Source organism: Siniperca chuatsi, linkage group LG2, assembly GCF_020085105.1.
Source record: "Siniperca chuatsi isolate FFG_IHB_CAS linkage group LG2, ASM2008510v1, whole genome shotgun sequence".
In the NCBI taxonomy this organism is placed as follows: domain Eukaryota; kingdom Metazoa; phylum Chordata; class Actinopteri; order Centrarchiformes; family Sinipercidae; genus Siniperca; species Siniperca chuatsi.
The window spans coordinates 32,597,061-32,619,551 of record NC_058043.1 but is presented as its reverse complement, the minus strand read 5'-3'; the positions used below and the strand labels follow the sequence as shown (position 1 = coordinate 32,619,551).

The window sequence follows — 22,491 nt, the reverse complement described above, 5'->3', positions numbered from 1 at the left end:
CTGGAGTTTTCATGATCGGGATAATTTTGTATGTGGTTATGACTGATTTCTTTTCCTGAGTTGTAAGGTTCGGTGGCTGTTAGAAAATACAGTATAGTTACAGAGAAATTAAATGATTGTACTCCATATCTATGCCTGCATGTTTGTAGTTATATATGTATATATATACTCAGTTACTAGTTTACACCTAGCTAAAACTAATGCAGTCTAATACAACAGTCAGTGAGGGCCCTGTTGTTTAGTCTACCCTCATTGATATAAATGGGGTGGACAAAATAATAGACATAATATTATTTTATAACATTATAACCTTCATGAAGGTAGAATTTATTGCTGGACAATTGGATTGGGCTGCATGAGTTTTAACTAGGTGTACCTAATAATTTCACCTAACATGGTAATTCATCAGAAATAATGATCCAATAATATACTCTATAATAATATATAATTCTGACAGGAGGCATTCTGCATAATGAGTACTTTAATTTGTGATACTTGAATGCATTTTTAATACTTGTACTTTTATTTAAGTAATTTAATACAGGACTTGTAATGAAGAATGTTTACAGCATGGTATTTATACTTTTACTGGGGTTTCAAATATTTCTTCTGCCACCTCTTCAGACTGTAGATCCTAGCACTTACGTAGCTGTTGTAGTTCCTTATTAAAAAATGTCTATTTTCTCTAAATAAACTTGCAATATAAGGCCTGTGGAATGGTCGCTCTGAGAGTTTAATGTTGAACAAGACTGGAGTATTCAGTGTTTCTGATTCAGAATGAGACATTTTTAAATTCATGTCTGAGACCTCTGCAGTGTGAAACCACAGGAAAATGATTTTGCAACCATGATGGAAAAAGGAGACTCCATACTACTAAAGTTCCTGTATTTTTGCCACATAGTAGCACGCATCATTAAATCACACACTGCAGACTAGTACTGTTTACAAGATAGTTTGCTTGGGAAAAAGGGTTGTGCATATCTTATTTGTGCAGAATCAAGAAGTAGTTCACAAATTATTATCTTTCTGCCTTCAGTCCAACCAGAAACCACTTGTGTTTTTTGTGTACACTTCAATGGGCCAGAGGTTCGTTGGACTCAGAAAGTATATCGTTATTGTGTCATATGTTCCTGTTTATAGCACAATCCTGGTCTGATTTGCAAACCGAGCCAGAGTCATTATCCCTAACAAGCCAAACTCACATATTGGCTGCTAGGGCAGACTTCCAACATCTCCATGCCCTTGGACTTGAGTTCCTGCTTCATTGTGCCGCTTCATTAGAATTTGAGGAGGACAGCATGCTTTACTTCATTAATGTTGCAGTTCCAAAGAATCCTTCACAGCAGATAACCTCAGATCTTTTCCAGTTATGATACAGTATATCAGGAAACAGTCCTCGTGAATTATTCATCTAAACTCCCTCACAATGGGCAATAGGACTGCCTCGATATCTGGAGTTTTCATGATCGGGATAATTTTGTATGTGGTTATGACTGATTTCTTTTCCTGAGTTGTAAGGTTCGGTGGCTGTTAGAAAATACAGTATAGTTACAGAGAAATTAAATGATTGTACTCCATATCTATGCCTGCATGTTTGTAGTTATATATGTATATATATACTCAGTTACTAGTTTACACCTAGCTAAAACTAATGCAGTCTAATACAACAGTCAGTGAGGGCCCTGTTGTTTAGTCTACCCTTATTGATATAAATGGGGTGGACAAAATAATAGACATAATATTATTTTATAACATTATAACCTTCATGAAGGTAGAATTTATTGCTGGACAATTGGATTGGGCTGCATGAGTTTTAACTAGGTGTACCTAATAATTTCACCTAACATGGTAATTTATTAGAAATAATGATCCAATAATATACTCTATAATAATATATAAGTAACCATTTTAATACAGGACTTTTACTTGTAATGAAGAATGTTTACAGCATGGTATTTATACTTTTACTGGGGTTTCAAATATTTCTTCTGCCACCTCTTCAGACTGTAGATCCTAGCACTTACGTAGCTGTTGTAGTTCCTTATTAAAAAATGTCTATTTTCTCTAAATAAACTTGCAATATAAGGCCTGTGGAATGGTCGCTCTGAGAGTTTAATGAAATATGTGCCTCTGTTTAAAACCCTTTAAGGATCAGTTACATAAAAAATGGAAAATACAAACCATTACCAATCAAATCCTTGACTTGTAATAGTGCAATGGCAGTGCAATATATCGCAAATTATAAACAAGTTCCTGGCAATGCTTAAGCAAAATACACGGGTTGGACTTTTCCTGCACTGTACAGTAGGAAGTTAATCACAGGAAATCCACTTTGAAGCACACAAACACAATAATACACAGAAAGTGCAACAGCACCTTGGCACAATACTGAATGCTTGAGGCAATAAATATGTACAGTAAATGACAACATGAGCCTCAGCTGCAAATAGCAAGTTCTGTCTATTGTTATAAGAAAATTCTCAAGCAGGACATTTGATTCTCTCTCTGCGCTGACACCTTGGTGACCTGATGATTGCTAGATAATAGGCTTAATATCTTGCGAGTAATCGGTCATTACTGCACTTTGTTCCCGGAAATGTGGAAGTTCTGGCGGGGCATGATATGCAGGGACTCGGTCACAGCACGGAAGTGTATCTCGGGTGAACCGATTGTGCGTCTTATCCTTTCAAGTCGGAGTCAACGCGAGTCTCTGACGGCGAATCCGCGTCCGCTTCCATAGGTTTGCGGTAAAGCAGTACGCCTGTCAGGCCTGACAGAGACAGCCGAGCCCGCTTACTGAAGTTATGAAGCTTCATGAGGAAATCATCATTTCCAACTATATAAATCAGCGGGTTTATTGCGCTGTTTAGACAAGCCAGGCATCTGCCGACCTGATGCGCAATGTAGATGTCGCGGAAGCTGGCGTGGCAAATCCCATTTTGTTTCAAAATCCTGGTTTTCAGATTAACAATTCGAAACACGTGGTAGGGGATAAAACAGATGGAGAACAGTAACACCAGAATCACGACCAGTTTCAAACACCGCTGCTTCAGCAGAGGGTTGACGTTGGCTTTTTTGGCAAGAACCACAACGACGTGTCCATAACAGACCACAATGATAATCAGTGGTATGGCAAACCCTGTTACAGTCCAGCCTACGCTGTAAGGCAGGTAGCTCCTGATCAGGTCGTTCGAGGTGGTGTCGAAACACGAGTTTGGCAATTTTAGATCATTCTTGTCGAAGAACATATCAGGAAGGATCTGAATAATGACGACAAGCCAGACCAGGGCGCTTATGGCCAGCGAGTGGTGGCTGGTGATTTTTCCCATCACTCTCATGGGGTGCACGATGCCCAGATACCTGTAGATGCTGATGCAGGTGAGGAAGCCGATGCTGCCGTAGAGGTTGAGGTTGAAGCAGAAGCGGGTCACCTTGCAGAAAGGCTGGCCGAACTGCCAGTGGCTGTTACGCACGTAATAGTGCATGAGGAACGGCAGGGTGAACAGGTACAGCAGGTCCGCCACCCCGAGGTTGAGCATGAAGATGTTGATGTTTCCGATGTTGTTCCAGCTGGTGCACACGCTTCTCAGCCCCCAGATGTTGGACAGCGTCCCGACGACGAACACAGTGATGAACACGGGCGGCAAAAAGGTGTGCGTAAAATTCAGGTTGATGCTCTCGCAGGCGCCGTGGGTGATGTTTCCAGACATCTCTCGGGTTTCCGCTGGTTTTAAATCTCATTCAATTTGAACTTTTCCCCCAAAAGCAGCCGGTGGTCGGCGCTCAGATCGAACATCTCTTCTGGCAATTACATAGGCATAGCCTGCGTCGAGTAAAACAATACTGACGTGAATATGACACTAAGAAAATGCCCGCCCACTTCCAAGTATGGGGGTTGGTGTGATACGCATGAAAAGACATGCTTTTGGAAATAGAAAACAAAAATAACAAATCAACATCACAGACATTTACAAAGAACACATCAAAGGATTTATTCCTGATATAATTTACTCATTCCTACCTGTCATGACGGAATAGGCAGGCGCAGCTATCTGATGTACAAATGACTTTTTACAGTTGAATGATACAACCAAGCTATTGTATAAAATGACACATGGATTTATTGTGCTACTAAAAAACATTTCAAAATAATTTCCTTGGGATTTGGTCTGGCAAGTTGAAACACACACACACACACCCTCCCTCTTGTCAAACACTGATTATGTAATAACGTTTTACAAAAAGGTGGAATGTGTACAACATATAAAATCAAATGCAGATAACCAAATGCCATTCTACTAAGATATTCATTAAATGCATGAATTGATAATGTTAGTTTTATTAATCATTTATCAGTTCAGCAATGTATTCTTGATTGAACAAACAACAATTCTATTCTTATTGACCACAGGTTTTATGTATCATTTAAAAAACGCATATTGTGTCTAATAAGTGGTTCCAGTTTAATATAACTCTATCACCATCTCTCTTCTCAAATCAGTGTGCAGTTATCTGTAAAGTTTGTCCAACTTTTGGCTAACTCAAATTTGCACTGAGATCTGGAATGTGCCGCTGTAAGTCTACCTACCAACAGTTTAGGTTGTTGTGGTTAACATGCCAACTGTTGCCTATTTACACATCCAGCAGACAGCGAGCAGGATTAGCATTCATTAGGATTTTTGTTTCAGGTGACCCAGGTGAGCATGAATGTAAGTCCAAAATGTACTCTATGGTTTGGTCTCTACCAACTCCAGAAATATCTGGCTCTGGGTTTATCAAAGCAGAAAGTTATGAGAACAATGAGATTGAACCAAATCAGGAAAACCAAAACAACAAGCTGAAAGACACTAAAAGCCTGTAGAGCTGAGAGTTGAGAGGTTTGTGAGCCCTAAACCCAAACTGCAGGCAAAATGGGAACTTGTGGGTGCTAAAGTCACGAGGCCATGTTTTTCTGAGACTATTATTGGCACTCAAGCATGTTAGTGTCCCCGCCAGCACAGGGGTGGACATATTTTTTTACTCTCAGTACAAATCTGAGTTTGCCAAAGAGTGGACAGGATTCAATGGTAAGATATGGTGATATGAGAATTTATAGGAGCATAGCTATTAAATAATATGAGGTAAAATGTGAACGAGGTTACCTTTTTGTTTTTAAATCTGGATACAGATTACTGCATAAATCTTAGTACATACTTTCAAATGTGAGTGCATGTTTATAAAACGGTGTACTTGTACACCAGGATACACTATTCTCAACAGCTATTGTCGAATTTTCACAAATAAAAATAATATTTCCATAATTTTGAAGCACTGGCTCAACTTCCTGCACTGCCACATTATCATGTGTGTACAGTACATTGATAATGATGATATGGAACTACAAAACATGCTATTGACTGTTGTATCCAGACTTCAGGGACGCTCGTCTCCCCCGGGCTGAGGAACCTGACCCTGAAGACTGGATAAATAACTGATGCTCCTTTTCCTCTGTGCTCATTCAGAGCAGATTACACTGCTGTATGTTTTGCTGCTGTGAGTCCGTCTGCAGACGTTTGAAGTAAACCTACAGAAAGACAAGTGGTTGCCTTGAGTGTTTCTTTATTCCGCAGAATTACCACTACAGTTTGGCCATTTTTATCCTCTAGTTTCCTAATAGACGGGACCTGCCCATCTTTCTTGTAGCTAGTTGCAAGTGCACTTCATAGCCAGGGCAGGAAACTTCGGGTAGCTGTGGCTGGGGACTGGCGACAGGCGGAGATGCTGCAGGAGCAGGACTCAATCATCATCACCTGCTGCTGGGTGAGCCCGCCCTGAGGGCAGCGGAAAACCATCCGCACTGTCCTGGTGTGGGAGGGGCTGCAGCAGCGTCCCTCCAGACAGGTCAAGGCACAGAACCTGGGACGGTAGGCTCTGGTGCTCCAGCAGCCTCGGTGTTCAAGCGTAATGGACAGAGGTGAACTGTAGCTGCTCTCGCACACCCCCGAACCCTGAAATACACAGTTATAGGCAAAACTGTAGTAATTATGTGGTTTCTCTTGTTGCATGTCCAGTGATGCGTAGTCATTTGTAGGTTGGTATGTGTTTTAACATCTAAATTGGGCCCATTCTTATCCTGGAGTATGGCACAACATTTGCAACATCAGTGTATTGGTAAGGGTGCAGTATTCCATAATGTCACTTTTCACGACAGTGTTGTTGTCACCAAGCCTCACCCCTCTTCACTCTTAAGCCACTCACATGTCACCAGCCTCTCTTAGCAGGTTCATCCAAGAGGGTCGAACTGCAGACCTCACGCTGCCAATGTAATGGAACTGAATTCATAATGACCCTGTCAGTATTGTTATTATTGCCTTCCATCCTGCGTCACACAGTGTTGTGTGCCTTCACGACTAGACTTCCATGCAGATTTTCACATGCCTTTTACCTAATTTTAATAGTGCTAAAATATATTGACATTCAGATGGACTAAATGATGTCCAAACAACAAAAATCTACTCAGATGGGGGTCTGTATTCTGATATCAATCTTGCATCAATAGATGCCCAGCCCAAATGGGCTTACAAGGCAGACTATCAATTTCCATATAGCCTACAAAGGTGTGAGACCAAATATACAAATCATAGGAAAACATGTATAGTATATTCTGTATGCTTGCTCTGTATTATTCAGTGTAATTTGCCTAATTTTCCCAGCTTTAGAAATAAAACTAGCCCATACTTTGCCACGCAGTCCAACTTCTCATTTTCATCAAACCAATATAATTCAGGATTTTTGTTCTGCATTCTTACAAAGGTGCACCCAGGTTATCATATCAAGTAGCGTACAATAAAACTAAGTGCATTTTATTTTCATCATCTACCAGGTTGCAGACCAAATACCCTCTACCTTCCTCACTGAATGTGCACTCAGAGGTCACAGAGCTCGAAGCGCGCACTGCTAAGTCCTGCAAAACCATGCCCATCCAGGTTAAATACTACGTTTTTAGGGAGTCCCGACTGGCATGGCTTACTGAGACACTTAAATGGAAGAGAGCTGTCACTAGTGTTATCACTTCCACCTGCGATTTTCCTGTTATGACAAGTCAAAATGTCTGCTTTGGAAAAGGTCTGTCCTGACGACAACTCTGTCATTACGAGTGACATAATAAAATGAAAGTGTCACTGGAGAAAATGCCACAATGAAATAAAAAAGAAATTAGAAAAAGGACATTTTTAACACACACAGGACTTCCATAAAAATGAACTCCAAAAAAACGTATGAGGAAATAAAGTTTTATAACGGTGACATTTAATTAATAAAAAGTTATTGAATTATGTGTGTTGATTGTGCACTGACCAGCTGCAGCATTCGGAGTCCCGGCAGCAGAGTTTGGCATGGCCTGATCTGGCACAGTCTGGTCTCAGTCTGCAGGCGACAAGCCCAGTTCCTGTTTGTGGTACGGGTGGAGACACCTGGGCCACAGCTGTGGGAGCATGGGCTCCACTCTGAGGTCCACTCGATACAGTTGGAGATCGAGCCAAACGTCGGACCGGACAGCCCACCCCTGTAGTCCTGACGCGCCTGCTCTGCTGGAAAGAAACACCGAAGAGGAACATATTTGCTGTGTGCATCAAGCTGAAAGTTGTTTAAAGTGGACAGCTTTCATGAAAGCTCATGAGTCAGAAAATTCAGCACATATGCAGTCTGAAATATTGTAAACTGCTGCTCAGGTGAGGTCAGTTTGCTAAGAATAGCGCTCACAGATGTTTAACACATATGTTTGATCTTCCTTACTCCTCTTTGGTATTGAAATTTGTTTATTTCGTCACAACCCAAAAGCGCCCTGAACCATTCTGGTAGGTGACTGTGGGTCCTGAATTTAACAGCAGCTTTTAATGCCTCACAGCATATAGTTGAAAATCATCCAGTTGCTTCAGTGTTATTGCTCAAATCCTGGAAAAGATGAGATGAGAATGCTCTGCAGACTTCAAGAAGCTATATTTGATGTTTTACTATTTCATGAGTCTTAACAGCTTGACTTGTTGTTGCAGTTATTATTCTGATCATCTAGCTACAGACTAATGTGTTGAAATGTGTTTCCAGCCATCTTTGTTTGTTCTTGTAGATCCTCAACCCCATTACCTGCTGATGGATTTGAGGAAATGCTGTTGTCCAGGCCGTCACACGTCCACTCTTTGCAGCAGCGCCCTGGTAATTGCACCAGCTGAGGATTGGGGCACTTATCCGTGGGCCTCTGCAGATCATCACTGCACAGGGGCACGCAGGTCACCCCTCCCCCCAGGCAGTGGCAGAGCTGGGCACAGGAAGGTTGAAATACCTGTCCCTCCTCCAGCCTCCTGCCATTCATCTCACAGTCCAGCTCGTTCCGACCTAATCACAGGAAAGGGAGGAAGAGGGGGAGAGCAGGGAATGTTATGTAGGTGAAAGTGATTGGCTCACTTACTATATCAATGCTGTGCCAAGTATGAGGTGAGTTATGTGCAGACAAATAACCTGCAGGAAGCATGGCACTTGTTGATATCCAGTCATTACTGTAAGAGCATTAGCAAGAAATTGTTAGGTAAATGATGTAGTCAGCACTATAGTCATTTAAAAAACGCATATTGTGTATAATAAGTGGTTCCAGTTTCATATAACTCTATTACCGTCTCTCTTCTCAAATCAGTGTGCAGTTATCTGTAAAGTTTGTCCAACTTTTGGCTAACTCAAATTTGCACTGAGATCTGGAATGTGGCGCTGTAAGTCTACCTACCAACGTTTAGGCCACGACCTTGGACTGGTGGCTTTGCACAAATGCTCTTTTACCATACTGACTGAAGACTGCTATCATGAAATCAAAACTTGCAGTATATACATTTCTCCTGTGTAATTATGTGTGATTTACAAAGCAAATCTGTATGCTGTATCCGAAAATGAAACATGCAATTTCATTTCAATCGAACTTTAAAGCAATATACATAATTTTTGTTTTGCCATTTGAGGGAAGCCGAACAAGATGTAAATACAACAATGACGTTTTATGACATTATAATGTTGTTGTGGTTAACATGCCAACTGTTGCCTATTTACACATCCAGCAGACAGCGAGCAGGATTAGCATTCATTAGGATTTTTGTTTCAGGTGACCCAGGTGAGCATGAATGTAAGTCCAAAATGTACTCTATGGTTTGGTCTCGACCAACTCCAGAAATATCTGGCTCTGCTGCTAAAGGTTCCAACATGTTCACCAGCTAATCGTTCGTCTGCTGTTTGGTGCAATGGGTTTGTCAAAGCAGAAGGTTATGAGAACAATGAGACTGAACCAAATCAGGAAAACCAAAACAAGTTGAAAGACACTAAAAGCCCGTAGAGCTGAGAGTTGAGAGGTTTGTGAGCCCTAAACCCAAACTGCAGGCAAAATGGGAACTTGTGGGTGCTAAAGTCATGAGGCTATGTTTTTCTGAGACTGTTATTGGCACTCAAGCACTAAAAGCCTGTAGAGCTGAGAGTTGAGAGAGCTGACAGTTGAGTGGTTAACACTTAACACTTAAATGTTTCAGATCATCAAACTAATTTAAATGTTAGTCAAACATAACACAAGTAAACACAAAATGCAGTTTTTAAATGAATTGTTATTATTAAGGGAAAACAAAATCCAAACCTACATGGCCCTGTGTGAAATAGTGATTGGCCCCTAAACCTAATAACTGGTTGGGCCACCCTTAGAAGCAACAACTGCAATCAAGCACGAAATTACTCTACTTGCCCTGTGTGTGTACCTGACTCACTAACTCGACTCTCAGGCCGCTAAACCAGAGCCATAAAGGCTAGAAAAGCTGCGCCGGTTAAAACAGAAACACTCTGTCAAAATAAAATCTCAACAATTTATCGATATGCTCTACAGCAGATGGAGGAAAAGAGAAAGTGCGGCAGCAGCATGACAGAGGCCGAAATTAGGCAGAAGTTAACAGCTTGGACCAAAAGTGCCCTTGAATGCTCATAAACCTTTTTTTGTTGCTGTTCTCACTTGTTATTTTTTTCAAATAAAACAAATCTTTGTGCCGCAAATTGAGTGTTTTTTTTGTGTGGAAAATATAACATAATAATTATATATTATTTCAGAGTTTAGTAAATGCCCTTAAAAATCAGTTCAAGGGGCAAAAAACAGGCTAGCGTCGGAAAAAAGAAAGCCACAAGGGAGCCCTCTAGCTGGGGGGCTATTCAAAATTTACAAATCGCCTACTGGGCATAGCAGTTGCAGTGATAGCAGTAGCAGTTTTGTCAGTATTAGTAGTATTAAAAGTAGTATTACAGGTATTTGCAACTCTAATCCAAACTAATCTGTTATAGTTTGAGTGTATTCTGTTCGCACCGACACACTGTCCCGGCCCTCCAGGGAGGCTGGCACTGTAGTCACACTGCAGCCCTCGGTGGGTGTCACAGGGAAGCCGGTCGGTGCAGGCCTCGCCCTCCTGCCTAGCACACACCTGGCAGCACCCGCAGCTGTCTAACATCTGAGGAACACCGACAGGGCAGCGCGGCACAGTGGGTGGGCACTGACATGGCCCAATACACAGCTGGCACCACACCTAAAGTAAAAGTAACAAAATAACAGCTGCTGTTTATACTGTCACTCAATAGCTTATTGTGCTTTCTGTTTAAGTAGCAAATATGTGGCTCCACTGGTAGGCTATTAAAAAAAAGTTTAGTGCTAGAATGGATATGACACTAACACATGTTGTGTAAAGGTAATCCACACGTCACTGTGAACAGATTTCACTGGAACTATTTTGTGCTGAAGAAATGAAGCTCAGTGCAAGTTCAATCAGGAAGACTATCTTCATGCCTCACTCATTCACCTCTCTCTCTCTCTCTCTCTCTCCCTGCTTCAGCTGATTATGGGAGTTTACTCTTTCAGTTAAACCAACCAGATTTCATATGACATATTGCTGCTGTCACACTTTAAATCTGTTCTCCTCTCAGCTGTCATTTCAGTGTGAAATTGTTGTGACCCTGCTCCACCCCATTCACCTCCAGTCCATCACATCCGGTGTTCGGGTTGAGCTCATCAGAAGTCCACTCACAGATCTTCAGCCATCCTTCCACCTCCACCACCAGTGTCTAGACTCCATCAGGGGAGTATCTTATACTACTCACAGCTTCTCAACCCCCTCAAAATACAATGACGTCATGAACTGCCAAAGACTCTTCATGTTTCTTATCTTTATTATGTTAATAAAAATATTTGTTCACTCATAATGAAGCATCTCCTGACTGAAATAGTTTCAATGACAACTGTTCACAGCAAGGTATGTAGATTATCCAAAATAACTCAGACATTGTTTCTGAAAAAACATGATGCTGTTGACTTTTTCAAATGTCATGTTCAATCCTTTGAGCAGCACACACACCTCCACTGTACAGGGCGGAAGCTGAAGTTTCACAGATCTGTCTCTGAAAAACCTCAGCATGTAACACAAAAACTATCTGCTGGGCTAGATACTATTCAGGTTATGTGAGAAAAATAGTTTTTTGTGATTTGGGTGAATTGCTGCAAAAACAAAAAACATTTGAAGTATTATAAATCTCTAATCCTTTGCATGTTCCAGGGCTTCTTTTTGACACTGGATGAGAGAGGTGAGTGTTTCTACTGTACTGTAAGTCAGATTTCAGCAAAAGTACCTGTACCTTTACTCAAGGTAGGCTACTTCAGTAAGATGTTATTGTACTGTTGACTCTCCTGAACCTGCTGAGTCTGCTGCTCATACAACGTGAGCGGATTTGACTTTTCACCACAACCAAATGGAACACACAGGAAGAGGCCCTGTATCCTACACCAAGCAAGTCACACAATAGACACACGGTTACCACATGGTAACCACGACTACAAAGAAGCAATCTAACTGAAATTAGAAATGTACTTTTCAGGTGATGCATGCAAAGCATGTGTCTCCAAGCTATACCAGTTTATACATGTTGACAGTGCTATGCTGTGCAATGCTATAGAAGTGATCACTCATATTCACTTGTACTGATTAGTGCTTTGACTGATGCTGTGTTGATAGGAACTGAACAAAAAGCTGCAGTCAGCTTCCACTTTAATAGATAATGGAGTTTTGCTGATCAGGCTGCATCATTTAAGGCTGAAATCTACTTCTAGTTTTAAATTACAACGTGTGTCAGAGCCATTTCACAGATTGGGGACAGCCCTATGTAAAACCATTGGGTGGGACTTTCATCTGATGCTATCATCATATCAGCACATCAGATATTTCCAGTATGGTAAATTTCCAATGACAACCAGAAAGTTTCAGATCTAAATTATGTGAAACCACTGACAGGCATCACTTCTTGTAACCGTATTATGAAGAGGGAGCTTTTACTTATCAGCCATTAGTGAAAAGATCTCAAAAACTATTCTGACATCACAATAGTATCCACAAATATGCTTTGGTCTTTGATAAGTACTACATTTAAAGATGAATTAAATATTCTTCTGCCCTACTGGATTCATCAGCAGATGGACAAAAATACTTGGGAAACACTTTAGTTGACTTATATTAGATTCTTTTTTTATTTCCATGTCATGCCAAACAGTTGGCCCATCCCTCATGGGATTACAAAAAAAAGAAAAGAACTGCTACTAGGTCTAAGGTAGAAAACATCCTTTTCCTAATAAAAGGATGTTTTCTTCATCTCTAAGGCTTTCTACTAATTGGCTAACTTAAATGTTTTACATTTCAACAGCCAACTCAATCTTTGTGCATCATCCATGCTTAAAAAAAATCAGGTTTATGTTTTTATCTCAATAAACAATATATTTTGTGGTTCCCAATAAAAAACTAAAAACAATAGAAAACAAAATGAAACTATTTTATCATTGAGATGGCACATTGAACAAAGCTACTTTTCCTCTTACAGACTAACATACTGTCCAGTTTCCACATTAACATCTCAGCTGGGCACATAAATATCTATGATTCTTGGATAAATTATACACAACATAATTCTCAGTACCATACTTGTTTTTGATCATTCTAAATGTACACAGTTTTAGTTTAGTCAATATATCATCAGCCCATTGTCCTTTACTGTCAGCTAACATACAACTATTGTTCCTTTTATTATAGAAAAACACCTAGCAAAACCAACAGTCGTGAAACAAAGTGCGCACTTCTTTGGACCACGACCCCTTGATTTGTATCTCCCAGACAAATATCCTTCTGGTCAACCTGCTTTCTTCCACATTATGTAGCAATTCCATAACTGACCTTAACACACCTTTCAGCAAACCTCACATGGTTCCCATCTTGTATTCCCCACTAAAGCCAACTTTGGTGCACACCCAAAAAATATCTAAAAGCACTGTTTTGCAATGATTCAGACATAGAAAGATTAGAAAGCCCTGAACACCTGGCTGAATAATCAAGCACAGGACACACACAGGCTTGAAAAAGTTCTTCAGGTTTTTACTTTTACCAATGTTCTTCCAAAAGATCTACCTGTTGATTCAGAAAGTAGTTACAAATAAATAAATAGAAATAAATAAAATTTAATAAAAAAATATTTTATTTGTATGTTCATCAGTATAGAGGCTGAGGTATTTATATAAAACTGCACAGTTTTTAGTCTAGCAGTTTTGAGGAAAGAAAATCTTGTCTCTAACTCTTGAGACTGATGTGATTCCCCTCATGGCATGATCATTAATGGCAATCCTTTGTATTGCTGCCTCCAATAATCATATTCTCTGTTATTATGAAAAACTGGGACATCCCTAACCCAACCGTCATCATGATAAGTAGCTACAAAAATCAGGCATTCACATATCACACACACCACAGTTCACCAAGTCACTAGTATGCAGAAAACTGATATTCTATAATTACATTACTGATGCAACTGACAAAAGGACTACTTTGTGGCTAACAATATGACATGTCAGGCAGGTCTCACCTGAGTGATGATACACAACAGCAAAGAACAAACCAGCTGGGTGTCTCTTCTGTCCATCTTCATCACCTCTGTCTTCTGTGCTCCTTCTTTTGTCCAGTCTCCCTCCCCTCTTCTTCTCCTCCTCTGGAGAAGAGTGTAGATGTATTTCTTAAAGCTGCCTACCTCCATTCATTTATATAGTCTAGCTCCTGATGTCACAGGCGGTAGACTGCAAAGTAAATAGTCACTGGAGATAAATGAAAGGCCACATTCCTGCACCAAACCTTTTCCACTGCCATCCTCTGCCCTGGATGGTCTTTACCTGCAATATGCTGCTGAAAGGTGTGTAGTTACCCAGCATTTTGCAGTGGCTGGCAAATAGAGCTAAGTTGAGCGCTAATGTAAGCCAATTTGCAAACCTGTGTTATCTCTACGCTGTTGATTCAGTGTCAGTTTCCTTTTTTTAATTGTTCCTCTAGTTGTTTAGCTGCTAAATGCTCCACTTTCTTCACCAGTTAGTTGCTACATTTGTCTGTTGTTTGGTGCTGGGGAGGTAGTATAAAGTGGGGTTATCAAAGCTTTTTTTTGTTAATCTATATTTTGATATTAATAATGGATCAAATTACTGTGTGTAATATGAAAATTGCTCATAGTGACAAACCCTCAGATAATTATCACCAAGTCTGCAGTTCCCCTCAGCTCTACAGTGTGTTTTAGCCTCTGCCAGCTCTCTGCTCACTGTTTCGGTTTTGTGGCCTGCAACTTTTGGTTCAGTCACACAGCTCTCATCGGCCTTGTTTAGTAGCAGCAGGCAGCTACTTATGGCAAAAAATAAAGCTCTGATAAGCCCTTTGTATGCTACCTGCCCAGCACCAAAAGGCAGAGAGACAAAATTAATGACTAGCTGGTGAACATAGTGGAGCGTTTAGCAGCTAAAGAGCCACATGGTTTCAGATATCTCAGGAGCTGGTGGAGACCAAAACAAAGCTAAAAGGAGAGCGAATATTTGACACGTCATCAGAAACATTACTACAATTGATTGCTAGTGTTGCCCCATGTCTACTGGATGGGTAGATAGGCAACAGTTTGCTAACATACACATATCAACTTAATAGGGTGATAATATGTCAGTGGCTGTGTCTGAAATCACTGCAATTTGTTTGCTATTTGTTACATTGTGCACTGCATTTACCCAGTTTTATTTGAGTGTCACAATTTTATGATCTATATAGACCCCTCCAAAACTAGAAAGTAGCAGAAAGTGGTGTCTGCTAACAATCCCACAGTGCAATGAGTTACATTTCATGGATATAAAATTGTGTGTTGTGCAAGTCCCCAGTGATTACACAAGATGACAATGATTCATAAGTGTCTGAAATCTCAGTTTTTTTTCTCACTATCGAATAAACCACTGAGTGTCTGTTATATGGGAATAATGAATGAGTGAACAAGGGAGTGGATTTGGACACAGCTAATGTTGTGTTTACAGCTTTCTGTTGCCCCCAAATAGCTATATACAAATAAATACTGCTTTAAAGATATAAAAAATCTAAATACATCTGAAAGACCCATTTCACACCACACAGTTATTTCATTCGGAGTTAATATCAACAATATTTATTGCAGATTTAATTCAGATCTATTAAAGCAGTTGCTGATGATGATGTTTGTGTAGGCCAATTTCATGTCATGATGTGAATGACATCAATTGTCAGTAATGATAGGTATTTGTCTCCACCTAGTGGTTGAATTAAATCAATAACTACTCTTACATCACATTTGGATCTGTGGTCACTTTAGATGAGATCCCAGTGCACACGAATGTTTTGGAATATAAGAGGATCAAGACTACCTGGAAAGCAAAATAATGCAGAATGTGGTGAAAACGTACAGTGCAAAATAGTAGACATATTAGTTTATCATGTGTGACACATATTGTAGGCTCTGTATTTCAGCACATTTAATTTATAATGAAACCGTGACTACAAGGTTAAAATTCAGACACTCAACTTTAATTTGTAGAACTTAACAGATGACATGTGTAGTAATTGATGCCCTGTGGTTGAAAGTATAAATACATTTACTCAAGTATAATTTTGTGGTACTTTACTTGAAAATGTTTTACTTCTTCTCCACTACATTCAAGGGGGGAAGTCCTTCAACATGTCTTCAACCTGAGCCTGTGTCTTCAAAGTCTGTTTTGTGGAAGACATCTTGCCTCGTTCCTGTGCCGCAGATGCCGCGTCCCAGAGGCTCCAAGGACTACAGACCGGTGGCACTGACCTCCCACATAATGAAGACCCTGGAGAGACTAGTGCTGGAACAGCTGCAGCCCATGGTCAGACCCCTCCTGGACCCCCTTCAGTTCGCCTACCAGCCCCGGCTGGGAGTTGAGGACGCCATCATCTTCCTGCTGAACCGCATCCACACCCACCTGGACAAGCCGGCAAGCACGGTGAGGACCATGTTTTTAGACTTCTCCAGTGCTTTCAACACCATCCGGCCAGCCCTGCTCGGGGAGAAGCTGGCAGCGATGCAGGTGGACGCCCCCATCGTGTCCTGGATTGTGGACTACCTGAGTGGCAGACCACAGCACGTGCGCCTGCAGCACTGTGTGTCGGACAGCGTGGTCAGCAACACTGGGGCCCCTCAGGGGACTGTCCTCTTTCCCTTCCTCTTCACCATCTACACCACGGACTTCAGCTACCACACAGAGTCCTGCCACCTTCAGAAGTTTTCTAAAGACTCTGCTGTGGTGGGATGTATCAGCGGTGGTGATGAGACGGAGTACAGGGCTGTGGTGGGGAACTTTGTCTCATGGTGTGAGCAGAACCATCTGCAGCTCAATGCGACAAAGTCTAAGGAGCTGGTTGTGGATCTACGGAGGGCCAAGGCACCAGTGACCCATCCACGGGGTCAGTGTGGACATTGTGGAGGATTACAAGTACCCGGGAGGACACTTGGACAATAAACTGGACTGGGCCAAGAACACTCAAGCTGTTTACAGGAAGGGCCAGAGCCGCCTCTATTTCCTGAGGAGGCTGAGGTCCTTCAACATCTGCCGGACAATGCTGAAGATGTTTTATGAGTCTGTGGTGGCCAGTGCTATCCTGTATGCTGTTGCATGCTGGGGCAGCAGGTTGAGGGTAGCGGACGCCAACAGACTCAACAAACTGATCCGTAAGGCCAGTGGCATTGTGGGGGTGGAGCTGGACACTCTGGCGGTGGTGTCAGAGAGGAGGATGCTGGCCAAACTACATGCCATCTTGGATAGTGTCTCCCACCCGCTCCATGACGTGCTGGTCAAGCAAAGGAGCACCTTCAGTGGAAGACTCATCCCCCCACAATGCACCACAGAGCGCCACAGGAAGTCATTCCTGCCTGTGGCCATAAAACTCTTTAACTCCTCCCTCTAAGTGTTAGTCTGTATGACCCTAGGTCACTAAACTGGACATTGATCATTACATCTCTGCCATACTTGAAATAATTGTGCAATATTCTGTGTATCACTCCCGTGCAATATTTAGTTTTCCTATGTTAGTTTTTCCTATTTATGGATATTGATATTATATACCTCCATTACTGCTGTGCAATATCTTAATAATCTCAATAAGCTACGCTTAACTCAACAGTACATGCACCACTGCTTATTATTATATTATTACATTGTATTATTATACTGTATTATCATCATCAACTGGTAAACCCACTTGGTACTTCACACTTATTTTATCTTATACTTATACCCACCTGGTACTTAATTTATTTTCTGACCTGTTTTTATAGTGTATTGTATTATATTTTTTGCTAGTACTTTCTCCTGTGTGCACTGACGTAAAGGCGAGCTGCTGTAACAAAGAGTTTCCCTTCGTTGATCAATAAAGTATTTCTGATTCTGATTCTGATTCTGAAATACTGACCCTGACCGCGGCGCTATAAGACGCTGTGAGAATCAGTCCCATTGGAGGACCGAGGACCCACCGCTATTTTCTTCACTGTTAATTCCCATGTTAAGGTTTTCTTTCAATGATATCCTCAACATTTCTCAAAACTAAAACATGTCGTGTCATTGATAATTCAACAGTTCGATAGGTTAATGTTACGACTATCAGTTTAGATTATGTCTCCTCTGATTCTGAGAAATAGAGTTTTTTTGTTGTCAGGTTTGGATAGCGGAAGGCTAGGCTACATTACACATGATCCTTAGCCACCACTGCAAGAGGAATATCTAAGGAATTGTAGTTTATAAGAAATATTTGTGTTTTTCAAAGGATTGGAAGTTGTAAATACTGATTTGAGAGTACACTGGAGAGTTCAAGGGGATAGTAAATACATTTGTGTAATCAGATTTTAAATATCTAATTGTTAAATGGGAGAAAATAGATTTTAACCATATTTATTTACTATCCTGTGCAATTAATTATATCTATATTTATATATAAATAAAGTATTTCTGATTTTGATTCTGATTCTGAATACAGCTCAAAAGTTTGTAGTCACCTGTTATTGTCACAGTCTGTCATGTTCTCTCCAGCCACTCCTCTTCACTCTGCATTCCCTCACCTGAGCTCTGTTTCCCTTCACCTGTTACCTGTACACACCTGCGTCCAATTAGCAATCTACTCCCCTATAAAACCCAGCTCCTCACCACAGTCTGGGTCCGGTCTTGTTGAAGACACAGGATAGAACGCTAGTTCCCCTGATTCTACGAAAGCCTTGGACTCACTTTACCTGAACGAAACTCCTACCAGCCTCGAGTGCCTTGACCCCGGCTCTGGTTACTCCAGTTCTCTGTGTGTGTCACTCCAGCTCCAGTTCCTGAGTGTCTTCAGTCTCCTGTGAGTTTGCCTCTCCAGCTCCTGGTCCCGTGTGTCTTCAGTCTCCCGTGTGTGTGTCTCTCCGGTTCCCAGCCCTGTGTGAACCTACTCACCTGTATTCAGCCACACTACTCCAGAGCTCCACGATCGCCAGTGAAAGGACTGTATACTTCCATCCATGATCTGTTCAATCTCCTTGTCTCTCAATAAACAATATCAGTATCTTCCCCGTGTCTCCGGTCAGTTCTGTCCGTAACAGTTATATTCTTTTTTCCTTCAATGATGGCTATTTTAACATAGATAAAAACAGTATAATTATACACCAAATGTCTTATTTACATTTAAAAGTTTTAGAATAATTCAATGATTAAAACTTCCGTTTAGTCAATGTCCCCACAGTGATGCATTACAGAGGAGAATACTGTTGTAACCATTTCCCCCCCTCAAATACTGTTTTATTTGATTTTGTATTTGTTTTCCAGTCCAGAAAAGTGTAAGTGACCCAAGATCATTTTTTAACCACAACTGTGCTTGCAGTTGGCCTCAAAATATTTTGGGAACCCGTTTTTCTTTGGGCCCTCTGCAGTCTACTCAGTGGTTAGACTGAATAGGTTTAAACTGTGATTTGTTAGTCCAGAGTATGTTCAGCTGCTATTCTGTGATCCAGTTCCAATAGTGCTAACCCTACACTAACCTACTATTTCTATTTTGAAGTTTTAAGAATACCTTTGCTAAAGCAACACGCCTGTTAATTCCAGCTTGTTAAAGGCATTATTGTGCACTTGATGTTGAAACAGGAACCTGTCTCTATTTAAATTGCACAGATTTTAATGATTGAACCAATGACTGCTGATTTCTTATATTCTTATTTAACTGTTGTTCAAAGATATCTTCTCTTTCTGCCGTTTCAATTGTCAGTCTGGTTGAAACATCATGTACGAAACATTACTTTTTTTGCAAACCCTTCATACAAAATAACATCTATTTGTAAAGAAGACTTTCTACAACCTAAAAACATGAAAGACCATTCAAATATATATATATATATATATATATATATATATATATATATATATATAGAACAAGATCCGAGCAATCAACAATACGACCTGCCAGCCATCAGATACCCCATTGGTATAATAAACTAGCCAAAGGAGGAGATAAAGGCCACTGATATAGAGACAAGGAAGCTCCTCACAATGCACCCCCAAATCCACCACCCTGAGACTGTACACTAAGAGGAACGAGGGAGGCCGAGGACTAGTGAGTGTCAGAACCACTGTCCAGAATGAAACAACAAAGATCCAGGAGTACATCAGGAAGATGGCCCCCAATGATGAACGGCTAAGCAAATACCTCAGGCAGCAGAAACCCGAGGATGATGATGAGGAGGAGGATGAACCATCATGGAGAGACAAGCCCCTGCATGGCATGTGCCACTGACAGATAGAAGAAGTAGGCGATATCAACAAATTCTACCAGTGGCTGGAAAAGGCTGGACTAAAGGACAGCATAGAAGCATTAATCATGGCAGCACAAGAACAGGCACTCAGTACAAGATCAACAGAGGCTGGGGTCCATCACAGCAGACACGACCCCAGGTGCAGACTGTGCAAAGATGCCACTGAGACAGTTCAGCACATAACAGGAGGGTGTACGATGCAGGCAGGAACAGCATATATGGAACGCCATAACCAAGTGGCTGGCATAGTGTACAGGAACATGAGTATGGGCTGGGCATCCTGAGGTCAAAATGGAAGACACCTCCTAAGGTAGTTGAGAAGGATCGAGCTAAGATCCTGTGGGACTTCCAGATCCAGCCTGACAAAACGGCTAACCAACCGGACAGCGTATTGATCGACAAACAGCAGAAGAAGGCAGTGGTGATAGATGTAGCAATCCCAAGCCACAGCAACATCAAGAAGGAACATGAGAAGCTCGAAAAATACCAAGGGCTGAAAGAGGAGCTAGAAACAATGTGGAGAGTATATAACAGTTGGTCCCACGTCTGTAGCCTCTTTTGTTGCTGGATTATAAGACTTCAAACATGCACCAAGGTCAAGGTTCAAAGGTCAGTATCTCAAAGCAGGAGCCATGAAGAATCTTCATACTGACATATCTTACTCTCCAGGTCGGGCCTTTCCAACAGTGTATCTGGTTTAGCTCCAATATATGAAATTAAACTTTTTTTGTTCTTTTTTTAGTGGAACTTGTGACCAAAATGAGCCACCTTCAGAGATAAATTATTGTACAATTCTGCTGACAATCTAGGACATTAGTACTACAGGCTTGGAGGAAGGCCTGAAATTGAATGTATCAGTAAAATGTGCTGTAACTAGTGAGCTAACCGGTAATTAGGTCAGTCACAACAGCTCCTGGAGATTGTCTCTATTTTCTCTCTACTGTTCCGTTTACTCCCCTCTGACATTTTGTTCACCATTCACAGCATTTCATTCAATAAAAAGTTATTGAATATGGAAAATAAAGATCTCCTTTACTTAGTTGCCAACGAGACAACAAATTCACACAGTTTATGCAAAAGACATATTTATACCATCGACTCATGTCTCATAATTGTCTGCATGTCTGTTGTGAATCCACTAATTGCAGCGATTCTAATGGAATCAAAAGCTGTTATGACAAGGCCTTCATATGGAAAACGTCAGCAGTGACATGCGGCACATGACACAACATGTTTACTTTATTAACATATAACTGAAACCACCATCTTTCCCTGACCTTTCCCTTACCTTCACCAAAGTGCTTTTGTTGCTTAAACCTAACCACATGCAGGACTCAAGATGCAAATCCCTGACTCTGGTGTCAAAGTGCTGCACACTGTACGCCTGCCCACCTCCCTCCCTTAAATAAAGAAAAACAAATCAGTAGTATATAAATGCAAATTCTAGGAGACAGGTTTGGGTTTTGAGATATCTCACAGGAGAGGTGAATGGAATTTAATTTGTGGTGCTAACAGCATTAAAGAAATGGTAGAAATGGTTGTAGCAATCTGTGAGACATTTCTATTGAAAATATTAGCTGTCGTAGCCTTTGTGGAGGCAATGGTTTATTATTCTTATGTATTATGTTTCTATTTAATAGGTTCTCCATTAGCTTTGACACAGTGGTTGCTAATTGTCCTGGAGTCGAAACCAAGGCTGGATAACAAAGTCGGTAACTGCCCCCAGTGTCTCAGACCCTTTAGGGGCCTGAAAGACTCCATGTTTTTATGGCTGCACCACTCCATAAAGTGGAAATATTCTAGATGTCTTGTGCATCCTTTTAAACACATTTCCCCAAAAAACAGTGTGACACATTTGGTATCTTTGGAAACTTTGGGATCTCAAGATCACTAAATTTAAAAAAAAATAGCTCTGTGGGTTTGAACAATATTTGGCTGCGCAGCATGAGCTGTAATGACTGTCCTGCTGGTGGAACAGTGGGATTGAAGAGGTTAATATATAGAGGTTAATGTGTATAGAACACACAGATCTGAAACATTTAAGTGTGACAAACATGCAAAAAAATAAGAAATCAGGAAGGGGGCAAACACTTTTTCACACCACTGTATAGCCTACTAGTCTAGGTGACTGTTGTTTGTCCCTTGCCACAATGATAATCTACATGAATAACTGAGATCGACACCACTGTTACTGTTTGCTTCTTTATACCGCCATCTTGAATCTCACACAACCACAAACAGATCTTGCAATATCACCTACTATGGTGTCCTGTAATGCATATACTGTGCTGGCTTGCACAT

The 22,491-nt window shown here is 41.0% G+C and overlaps 2 protein-coding genes across 2 annotated transcripts; both read right to left on the bottom strand.

The window, feature by feature from the left end:
* Positions 1 to 2,093: 2,093 nt before the first annotated feature.
* LOC122883957 (P2Y purinoceptor 1-like) lies at positions 2,094 to 3,864 on the bottom strand. The gene has a single exon (XM_044213154.1). It carries the CDS (start codon positions 3,708 to 3,710, stop codon positions 2,679 to 2,681), a length of 1,032 nt encoding a protein of 343 aa, XP_044069089.1. The 5' UTR covers positions 3,711 to 3,864; the 3' UTR covers positions 2,094 to 2,678.
* Positions 3,865 to 5,243: 1,379 nt separating this feature from the next.
* Positions 5,244 to 13,995, bottom strand: LOC122883963 (CCN family member 5-like). The gene is made up of 5 exons (XM_044213168.1): positions 13,933 to 13,995; positions 10,352 to 10,568; positions 8,122 to 8,370; positions 7,336 to 7,568; positions 5,244 to 5,987 (listed from the first exon to the last, which is right to left on the bottom strand). Exons 1-5 carry the CDS (start codon positions 13,993 to 13,995, stop codon positions 5,700 to 5,702), a joined length of 1,050 nt encoding a protein of 349 aa, XP_044069103.1. The 3' UTR covers positions 5,244 to 5,699.
* Positions 13,996 to 22,491: the final 8,496 nt, after the last annotated feature.

Excerpts from the sequence above, each read along its gene's own strand:
- LOC122883957 (XM_044213154.1), bottom strand. The coding sequence starts at position 3,710 with ATGTCTGGAAACATCACCCACGGCGCCTGCGAGAGCATCAACCTGAAT.
- LOC122883963 (XM_044213168.1), bottom strand. The coding sequence starts at position 13,995 with ATGAAGATGGACAGAAGAGACACCCAGCTGGTTTGTTCTTTGCTGTTG. Across the intron at positions 10,569-13,932 it reads TGTTGTGTATCATCACTCAG|GTGTGGTGCCAGCTGTGTAT; the intron begins GTGAGACCTGCC and ends CTTTTACTTTAG. Across the intron at positions 5,988-7,335 it reads GACTCCGAATGCTGCAGCTG|GGTTCGGGGGTGTGCGAGAG; the intron begins GTCAGTGCACAA and ends TGTGTATTTCAG.